The 11,286-nt window shown below is 23.5% G+C and overlaps 1 protein-coding gene across 1 annotated transcript in view; it reads right to left on the reverse strand.

The window, feature by feature from the left end:
* Positions 1-4,944: 4,944 nt before the first annotated feature.
* The window catches only part of LOC117171212 (transcription elongation factor B polypeptide 3), a 27,682-nt gene continuing 21,340 nt past the window's right edge, over positions 4,945-11,286 (reverse strand). Inside the window, exons 4-5 of the mRNA XM_033358305.1 lie at positions 6,012-6,294; positions 4,945-5,865 (exon numbers count right to left, since the gene is read on the reverse strand). Of these exons, the coding sequence (XP_033214196.1) occupies positions 5,786-5,865; positions 6,012-6,294 (363 nt within the window). The 3' untranslated portion in view covers positions 4,945-5,785. The remainder of the gene's footprint in view (positions 5,866-6,011; positions 6,295-11,286) is intronic.

The raw sequence follows: 11,286 nt of genomic DNA on the forward strand, positions 1-11,286 counted from the left end.
ATATTGTATGGTTGAAATATCAGTTTGCTTTCCGTTTCCAGTTCATACTTTTTAGTAGAAAATTTAACTTATAAGGCTGAATTGTGAAACCTAATCGAAAAAATTAATTTAAAGGATAAATATATTTATAATAAAAATAAAAGGTTTTTAGACTCTTTCGTAGAAAACCGACTTTTAGCAAAAAGAAAGCGTTCAGAGATATTCTATTGACGAAAAAAATTCTTTTAGGCATTTTTATAATATAGGGAATTTTATTTTTCGGGATTTTTCAGTCGTCCCAAAAAATTAGAGATGGAACGAAATAATTTTGTTTAAATATGAACTGAATTTTTATTTTTTAGAAATCACTAAATAAATAAGTGCAATAATTATTAAATAAGAATACAAGACAAAAAATTTTTTTCTGTCCCCATTCATGACGTCGAAGCTTGTATAAATATTAGAGCAAATTTTACTTAGTTTATTTAATTTCAACAAATAAGGCACATGAAGCAAATTTTATGGATAAAATGATATAGGTAGAAATATTTTAAAATAAAATCTAACATATATAACAGATAATTAAAAGTAAAAATAAATAATATAAAAGTAAAACATACCTGAATTGAAGTTGTCAAATAATTATTTTACATTAACAAAATAGCGGAGTTAACAATTCATAATTCAAAATTTTAAAACAATTAAAAAAATTTGGATAATTAAATTTCCAAAATTAGTTATTTTTTACAATTTTTACCATTTTTAAAGCTGAACAATTTTTTGGCTTTACAGGTGTGACTGAAAAGTAAAATAATTTTTTTATTTAAAAAGAGGGAAATTTAAAAAGTTAATAATTATCAAATTATACTTTTCAAATTTCTAAATTAATTTCTAACTTTTCTAGTTGAAAGAGGGTAAATGTATAGTATCAATTTTGTTTACTTAAAGATGAACAAGTTTATTATTAAAAATATTTCTAGCCTGAAAGAAGGATATTACAAATTTTAAATAATTTTATGACTTTTATTTTTAAAATTCGCTTCTAACAAAATTTCTAGACATAAATAATTAGGCGAAAAATTTTGTGAAATAAAATGTTATTAAAGCTTGTATATTTTTCCCAAAAAGTTAATTTTGTTATTTTTAGTATATTTTTATAAAGAAAATCTACCTTGTGTCGTTTTTCAAAGCAATAGAACAAAATTCTTCAGATCCCTGAAAAAATTTTTAAATGATTTTTTATTTTGTAAAATAATTTTTGGAGAATACTGAAAAAAATTTCATAGGATTTCAAAAATTATTAGAAAAGAATCTGGAAGATTTGAATGCAATTCAATTTTTTTTTTTTTTAGAATTTCGTTTTAAATTTTAAGAAAAATTCGAATCAATTCTCTGATTTCAATAAATGCTCTGAAGTGTTTGAATATCCTGAAATTCTCCGAATTCCCTTAAATTCCTGAATTTTTTTAATTGTCTGAAATTCTTGTATTACCTGAATATCCTGAAATTCCCCGAAATCCTTGAATTCATAAATATTCTGAATTTCCCGTAAATCCTTGAATATTATGAATTCTTGGAATTCATTAAATCCTGTGCATCCTTAAATTCATTGAATATTCGGAATTCCCTAAATTTCTGAAATTCCTTGAATTCCCTTTATTCCTGGAATATTCTGAATTCTTTAAATTTTCTGAAATTCCTTCATACTTTGCATTATTTTTACGTCATTGGAATTAATTTCATTTGGGCTTAAAATAGATTTAAAAAAAAATAATCTACAATCTATCACTTTAAGTAGTTTTAAGTTAGAAATATTAAAAATTAAACGATTAAAATTTTGTTCCTAAACTGAATTTTTTATTAATAAATTTTAAATAAATGTTAAATAGACGCATTTTAAATAAACAGAAAAATATTGCTCCTCATTTAAAAAATATATATTATTTTAATTGTAAAAATGTTTAAATAAAAAAAAGCGTTTAATTATTAGCAAGCCTCGCAATCACTTCAGATATCAAAAATCGTGTGTACGATGTAACAAATTAAAAAAAAATTGTTAAAATATTGTCAGTAAATTTTTTAAGTAATAATAATGAACTTCAATGTTTATTTAAAATCGTATCTTTTACTCTTGGTGGAAAATTTTATTTGATTTAAAATTAAATTAATTTGTGTAAAAAAAAAGCAACTGTTCAGTTGAGGATTCAAGTATTTTGTTAAAAATTCGTTTTTTTTTGGTTTTATAAAAATTTATCTTTTTACTAAAATTAAAATCTTTCTGGTGTAAATTTCAATAATTACATTTTTTTTGAAAATCCTTTGTGTTTTAAAATTTAAGTCTGGATGAAAATTCGTTTTTAAAAAATAAATATTAATTTTTATGACTGAAAATTTAACTATTTGAGTTTTGGTTGAAAATTTATCGTTTTTAGTTGAAAACTTTTTTTTTCTAGTTGAAAATTCAACTATTTTGCTAAAAAATGAATTATTTATTAAAAAAATTAACTACTTAGTAGACAATTTTGGTTTTCTTTTTATTGAAAATTAATTTTTTTAACTGAATATTTAATTATTCGATTTTTGTTTGAAAATTGATCATTCTTTAGTTTGAAACTTATATTCCTTAGTAGAAAATTCAAATATTTGGCTAAAAATTTGAATTATTTATTTGAAAAATTAACTACTTAGCAGAAAACTTTTTTTTTCTTTTCATTGAAAATTAATTTTTCAAATGAAAATTTAATTATTCCATTTTTTGTTGGAAACTGATCTTTTTTAGTTGAAAACTTATTTTTCTTAGTTGAAAATTCAACTAATTTGCTAAAAATATCAATTATTTATCAGAAAAATTAACTACTTAGAAGAAAATTCCTTTTCTTTTTATTGAAAATCAATTTTTGCAACTGAAAATTTAATTATTAGATTTTTGGTTGAAAACTGATTTTTTTTAATTAAGCACTTATTTTTTTAGTTGAAATTTAAACTATTTTGCAAACAATTAAATTATTTATTTTAAAAAATAACTACTTAGTAGAAAGTTTTGTTTTTCTTTTCACTGAATTAATTTTTGCAACTGGAAATTTAATTACTCGATTTTTTGTTGGAAACATGATCTTTTTTAAGTTGAAGACTTATTATTATTTTTTTTTTTTTGAAAATTAAACTATTTTTCTGAAAAATGAATGATTTATTTGAAAAATTAACTACTTAGTAGAAAATTCATTTTATTTTAATTGAAAATTAATTTTTTTAACTGAATATTTTATTTTTCAATCTTTGTTTGAAAATTGATCATTTTTTAGTTGAAAACTTATTTTTTTAGTTGAAAATTTAACTCGTTTTCTAAAAATTTGAATTATTTATCAGAAAAATTAACTACTTAGTAGAAAATTAATTTTCTTTTTATTGAAAATTAATTTTTTCAACTGAATATTTTATTTTTCAATCTTTGTTTGAAAATTGATCATTTTTTAGTTGAAAACTTATTTTTTTTTAGTTAAAAATTCAACTATTTTTCTGAAAAATGAATTATTTATTTGAAAAATTAACTACTTAGTAGAAAATTCATTTTCTTTCTATTGAAAATTAATTTTTTCAACTGAATATTTTATTTTTCAATCTTTGTTTGAAAATTGATCATTTTTTAGTTGAAAACTTATTTTTTTTTAGTTAAAAATTGAACTATTTTTCTGAAAAATGAATTATTTATTTGAAAAATTAACTACTTAGTAGAAAATTCATTTTATTTTAATTGAAAATTAATTTTTTCAACTGAATATTTTATTTTTCAATCTTTGTTTGAAAATTGATCATTTTTTAGTTGAAAACTTATTTTTTTAGTTGAAAATTTAACTCGTTTTCTAAAAATTTGAATTATTTATCAGAAAAATTAACTACTTAGTAGAAAATTCATTTTATTTTAATTGAAAATTAATTTTTTCAACTGAAAATTTAACTTTACGTTTTTTTTTTAAATTGTTCATTTTTTAGTTGAAATCTTATTTTTCTTAGTTGAGAATTCAACTATTTTGCTAAACATTGAATGAGTTATTTGAAAAATTAATTACTTAGTAGAAAGTTTGTCTTTCTTTTTATTGAAAATTTACTTACTCGATTTTTGGTTGGAAATTGATCTTTTTTTAGTTGAAAATTTATTTTTTTTAGTTGAAAATTCAACTATTTTGCTAAAAATTTGAATTATTTATCAGAAAAATTAACTACTTAGTAGAAAATTCATTTTCTTTTTATTGAAAATTAATTTTTTCAACTGAATATTTTATTTTTCAATCTTTGTTTGAAAATTGATCATTTTTTAGTTGAAAACTTATTTTTTTTTAATTAAAAATTCAACTATTTTTCTGAAAAATGAATTATTTATTTGAAAAATTAACTACTTAGTAGAAAATTTATTTTATTTTTATTGAAAATTAATTTTTTCAACTGAAAATTTAACTATACGTTTTTTTTTTTAAATTGTTCATTTTTTAGTTGAAAACTTATTTTTCTTAGTTGAGAATTCAACTATTTTGCTAAACATTGAATGAGTTATTTGAAACATTAATTACTTAGTAGAAAATCTGTTTTTTGTTTATTGAAAATTAATTTGTCTAACTGAAAAGTAAACTATTCATTTTTCGTTCAGAAATTGATATTTTTTGTTGAAAATGTAACTATTTTGCTAAAAATTGAATTATTTATTTGAAAAATTACCTACTTGTTAGAAAATTTATGTTTTCTTCGTATTAAAAATTAATCTTTGCCACTAAAAACTTAATTATTCAATTTTAGGTTTAAAACAAAATTAATCCTCTTGATTTAAAATTGAACTATTTGGTAGAAAAATCAATTTTTTGTTAAAAATTTCCCTTTTTTTGTAGAAAATCGCCCTGAATACGCGAATAATTCTTTTCTTCAAGTACAGAATTTCGCTCTTTTCACAACGCAACTGAAATAAAAACAAACAAATATCTTTTTCTGTCTGTTTTTTAATCGTATTTCTAGTAACAATGATTACAACAACGCCACAGTGAATTTTTGTGCGAAATGTTCAAAGTATAGATATTAACATTAATCGCAATAACCATTCTTTCGTAAGAATGTATAAAAAATAATGTTGAGACACTTTCGCACAAATTGATTCTCGTCACACGAGTGAGAATCAGAAAAACATTGTTACATGAATTACATTTATTCTTCTTCGAAATAATCAGAAATGGGTAAGAAAAAATAAAATTTTCAACTGTACGTGCAACGTACACTTGCGACACGACTAAATCTTCCTTCAACAAAAATCCTGCTCCTTAAAAAAATCATTCATTTTGGCTTTGCTTCTCATCTCGCAAAAATTTTCTCCCCCACCCCCCCTTCCCCCACTTTAAATTCCAATAATTTAAGAAACACCCTACATTATTGAAAACGACTGACTGACAACAACAACATTTCATCGCAAATGTCGTCTGATGTTTAAAAGTATAAAACAATTTCAATTGCAGCTGCTAATTGGACAATCATTAATTAAAAATTACAAATATACCTAAAATAATTAATTATCTTTTTTTTCTTCTCTCTCTTTTTGTTGATAAAAAATAAATTACTTCAAATAGGTGCATATTTTCAGTTAATGATTGTCGAGATGAAGAAATAAAGAAAAGAAAAGAAAAGAAAAGAAAAGAAAAAGAAAAAAACGAGTGCTTGTTTTTGCTGTTTCTCTAGAAACTAAAATAAAAAATAACCTACGATTAAAGTGGGATAAATCGGCAATTGTCGCGAAATTTAAATTCACTGTAGTTGGGAGATTTTGCAGTGACTATCGCCTATATCTCCCTTTTATTAATTGAAGCGCCTTTGCCATTAGAGGAGCCTTGGTCTTCTTGCCGATACTGGAGGCTGATAAAAACGAATTCATTTCATTAGAAATTCAATCATGAGTCGATAGAAAAAGCAAAAAAGGAAGGGGATAAAAAAAGAAAGAGGAGGAGGAGGAGGGGGGGGGAAAAAAAAAGAGAAAAATTAATTATTTTTGTTATACGTACAAGTTGCTTTTAGCCGGGGTATCGGGATAGGTGAACAACTATTGGTGGTTGCAGGCGGTTTTGAAACACCAGAAATTAACTTTCTTTTCAACTCGGAGGAGGTGACAGGTAAATCTTTTGCTGTGCCATATTTCGCTTGTTTTCGGAGAACACTTCGTGGCGGTTTCACGTGGAAATTGTCGTTAACTTGTATAGTCGATCTCACGGGTGTTGATTTGTCGATTGACTGCTTGATATTTGCGGTGAGTGCTTTCAATTTTGCTTCCCTCTCGTCCAAACATCTCTGCAAAACAAAATCCAGGGTTCAAGTTTTGACCGAACAAGATTTTTCTCAAAAATCTAAATAATTTTTTAAAAATATTTATGTAATTATTCTGAAAATTACGCGCTGAAAAAACATTAAGTTTTAATTTTTCAGGATTTACAAATTTCTTTGATTTTTGCCAAGAATTTCAAGAGAAAATTGAAAAATATTACAAAACATTTTGAATTATTTCATATTTGAATTATTGCATACTTTTGCAATTTTGCCATATTATAACATTTTAGAAAAAAATCTGAATAAGTTTTAGTAAATTATTTATATAAATAAGTTTTTATTAATTGGTTAAATATAAGTAATTATTAATTAAATAAATTTTACAATAAATAAAAATTATTTATATATATTAAATTTTAATTAATAAATCATTTTGACGGTATTTCAATTTATTCAGGGGAACTTTTTATTTAATTTGATAATACACGATAAGAAAAACTTATATATTAATTTATATTCGTTTAAAAATAATTTTTTAATTATTTTAAATAAATAATAATTCAGATAAATATGTTTTTAGTTTATAAGAAATTTGAGAGACATTCAGAACTTCTGAAACGATTTAAAATAAATTAAAACTTGCAAAGATTTTTTAAGAATTTTGTAAAAGTTTCACGAAAGTTAGACTTTTTATTCAGGTTCTTGAGAAAAATTGAAATAATTTTTTATTTCCAAAAATTAAAATAATTTTTCATTTGCAAAAACTAATTTTAAGAGATTATTTAAAAAGATTTCAAAAATTTTCAAAGAATCTCAAAGATTTTAAGGCAGTTTTTTTTTATTTTGCAGAATAAATAAAAAACGCAGGAAATTTTTTTTTCCTCATATTCGTGAGAAAATTTTTAATAGATTTTTCATTTTGAAAAATAAAGTTTAATAAATAATTAAAAAATACTTTTAAACATATCAAACGACTTCCTAAAATTTCGAAAATGAGTTTACTAGATTTTGAAGCAAAATGTTACAATTGCGTAAAATTACAAAATAAGAATAAACAAAAAATCGAGTAAATTCAAGAAATATTTAGTAAAATTGAAGAAAATGAAGGTTTTAAAAGATTTTTCGAAATGTCGATTTTTAAATATTTCAAAACTAAATATTGAGAGATTAAAAAAAAATATTAAATGATATTTAAAAATTTTGAGAAAAATTCGAGTCAGTTTAAAATATTTTCAGAAATTTAAGACATTTTAAATAGATTATAAATCTTTGAAAACAAACTCCTAAACTTCTAAAAGTCCTAAACATCTTTTAAAAATACTCAAATTTTTCATGCTCTTTTGTAAAATCCTATATATTAAAAAAAATTTTTTTTTTAAATTTTCTCAAAAATCTTATGGAAATTATATTTATATAAATTTAAAAACTTGTCCTTAATTCTCAGAATTTAATTTTAACATCGATTTATTATAACACTTCGAAAAATAATTTTCGATTAATTTGAGTTTTGCCAAAGATAAAAAAAATTAGTTCTTAATTACTATATTTGAAAGTGATTGAATATCCGAAACTAATACAAAATAACGAAAAAATGAATAACAAATTCACAAATCAGGGAAAAATATTGCCGAAAATATAAATGAACAAATTATAAATTAACGGGATTATAAAATAAACAAATTGTAAAATCCCCATAAATAATTATATTACTGAAATTTTAAATTGCCAAAAATAATTAATAAATTACTAATTAAATTGTTTGCCTTATTTATAATTTCATAAATAGCTCATAAATTAATAACCAATTGACTATGTTCTCCAGTTCTCAATTTCGGGAACTGAAATATTAACGGAAATTTTCATAACTAATATTTCGAACGAGAAAGATTTTAATTTGATATAAAAAATGAGTTAAATTTAACAAAAAAAAAAGAATTTTGAACCACATAAATGAAATTTCCACCAAAAATATTTTTAATTGTAATTAAAAACAGTAGAATTCTACTAGAAAATATGATTTTTAAGCTTAATAGTTGAATGCTCAACCAAAAAGAATTAATTTTCAACCAAAAAGCTGCTTTTTTAATAACAACAAAAAAAGAATGAATTTCGACAACAAATATTTTTTTGAAACAAAAAGACAAATTAAAAAAAAAGTTAAATTTTTCACAAAAAATATTTTTAGTTAAGGAAGAAAAAAAATTTTAATCAAGTTGTGTAATTTGTGAAGACAAAAAGATGAACTTTCTACAAAACAGTGAAATTTTCAAATTAAAAAGATAAATTTTCAGTAAAAAAATTAATTTTAAAGTAAAAATAAAGCATTTTGAACAAAATATTTATTTTTCAACCAAAGACATGAATTTTAGAGTAAAATAATGAATCTACACCAATAAGATGAATTTTTTAAAGAAAGAAGTTTAATTTTCAACCAAAGAAAGGTATATTCTCAATAAAAAATGTAAAAGGGTTAATATTTCACTCGAAAAAGATTTTAATTTTATATACAAAATTTAAACTCAGCAAAAAAGAAATTTTTCAACAATATGCATAAATTTTCAAACAAATAGTTGAAATTTTAATAAATAGGATAATTTTTTTTTACCAATAATGAAATTTTAATATTAATATTACAAGATATTCTTAAAGATTTTAGTACGATCGATTAATTGAATAATTAAATAATACTAAAAATATAATTGATCGTTTCTTGGCTTTGTCTCTAAAGGCCATGACTCTGAATAATAATTCACCCCAATTTTAATTTTATCTACTTATACTTAAAATTCAGTGCCTAATTTTTGTTAGTAAAAATTTGAATTTTGAAAAAGATAGATGATTTTTTAACCGAAGAGTTAAACTTTCAAGCAAAAAGTTGAATTTTCAACTAAAAAAGATTAATTTTTTAAACAAATAGCTGAATTTTTATCAAAAAAATATCAGCTTTCTACCGAAAGCGGAATAGTTAAATTTGCAGTTTGAAAAATGAATTTTCCACTAAAAAAATCATTTTAAAAACAAATTTAATTTAACATTAAACTAAGTTTTTTTATTTGAAACCAAAAACAGGAAGTTTCAACTAAAATGATGAATATTTAACTAGAATAATTAATTTTCAAACAAAAAGATAAATTTCAAACCCAGAAGATTAATTTCCACCATAAACGTTAAAATTTTCAACTGAAAAAAAGATAATTTTTCAACCAAATATTGAATAACATTTTCAGTAAAAAATATTAAAAATAAACAAATGTTCAATAAAATAGTTGGAATAGTTAAATTTTCAGTAAAAAAATTAATTTCCAGCCAAAGAAAAAACAAATTTTCAACAAAATAGTTCACTTTTTAACAACGGCCTAATTCTTAATTAGGCAATTCCAACTTTATTACAAAATATGAATTCGGTACGGGAAATGTAGCAGTTGATATTTCAACCAAAAAAGGTAAAAAATTTTAATAAAAAACAATGAAATTCAACCAGAAAGAACGAATTTTCAACAAAAGATCTCAAGTTTAAACCGGGGTTTTTATTCATTAAAAACCGTTTTTTTTTAACTTTAAAAGTTTAAAGGATGGCCGTTTTAATCAAAGAAAAGAAATTTCCGTTTTTTTTCGATTCGCAAATATTTTTGATGGTCAATGAAATTTAAAAAAAATACACTTTTATTCCAAAAAATTTTCCACTTGAAGTGATAAAAACTGTGCTGCAAATTGAAGCACTGAAAGTGGAACTCTTGCGTTTTAAAACTGAAATTTAACACTCTTTTCATTCCAAAACTTTGTATTCAAATCCTAAATAATTTAAACGTGTAAAATGGAAGCTTCTCAGCACTTTTGATCTGAACAATTTGCAATTAAATGCATTCGGTTCCAACAATATAAATTCAAGTAATCACTTTCAATGCTCGAAATTGAAGAATCAATCGATGCATTACATTTTGTTTTTAAAATTATATCATTTTAAGGAATTTTAAGCTTTTAAGAACATCAAAATTTAACTAATTATTTTTAAAACAGTTGAAAACAAAGTTGGACAGATTTTTTTGTTCTAAAAATTTTGTAAAATTCCCGGTCAAAAAATAAGTGCACTGTCATTTCCTATAACTATGTTCGCGCCTCGAATTTTGATCGACTAATTTTTACTTTCGCCCCGCAAATTTCACTTTCGCCCCGCAAATTTCACTTTCGCCCCACAAATTTTTCTTTCGTCCCGCTGATTTTACTTTCACCTCGCTAATTTTACTTTCACCACACTGATTTTATTTACGGCCCGAAAATTTTACTTTCGCCTCTCTGATTTATACATTCGCCCCGCAAATTTCACTTTCGCCCCGCTGATTTTACTTTCACCCCGCAAATTTTTCTTTCATCCCGCTGATTTTACTTTCACCTCGCTGATTTTACTTTCGCCCCAATGATTTTATTTACACCCCGAAAATTTTACTTTCGCCCCTCTGATTTATACATTCGCCCCCCCAAATTTTTCTTTCGTTCCGCTAATTTTACTTTCGCCCCGCTAATTTTATTTTCGCCCCGCTGATTTTACTGTCGCCACGCTAATTTTACTTTCGCACCGCAAATTTCACTTTCGCCCCGCTGATTTATACTTTCGCCCTGCAAATTTTTCTTTCGTCCCGCTGATTTTACTGTCGCCACACTGATTTTATTTACGCACCGAAAATTTTACTTTCGCCCCTCTGATTTATACATTCGCCCCGCTGATTTTACTTTCACCTCGCAAATTTTACTTTCGCCCCAATGATTTTATTTACGCACCGAAAATTTTACTTTCGCCCCTCTGATTTATACATTCGCCCCCCAAATTTTTCTTTCGCCCTGCTAATTTTACTTTCGCTACGCAAATTTTACTTTCGCCCCGCTAATTTTATTTTCGCCCCGCTGATTTTACTGTCACCCCGCTAATTTTCCTTTCGTCCCGCAAATTTTATTTTCACCCCGATAATTTTATTTTCGCCCCGCTGATTTTACCTTCGCCCCGCAAATTTTACTTTCGCC

Source organism: Belonocnema kinseyi, chromosome 4 (assembly GCF_010883055.1).
Source record: "Belonocnema kinseyi isolate 2016_QV_RU_SX_M_011 chromosome 4, B_treatae_v1, whole genome shotgun sequence".
In the NCBI taxonomy this organism is placed as follows: domain Eukaryota; kingdom Metazoa; phylum Arthropoda; class Insecta; order Hymenoptera; family Cynipidae; genus Belonocnema; species Belonocnema kinseyi.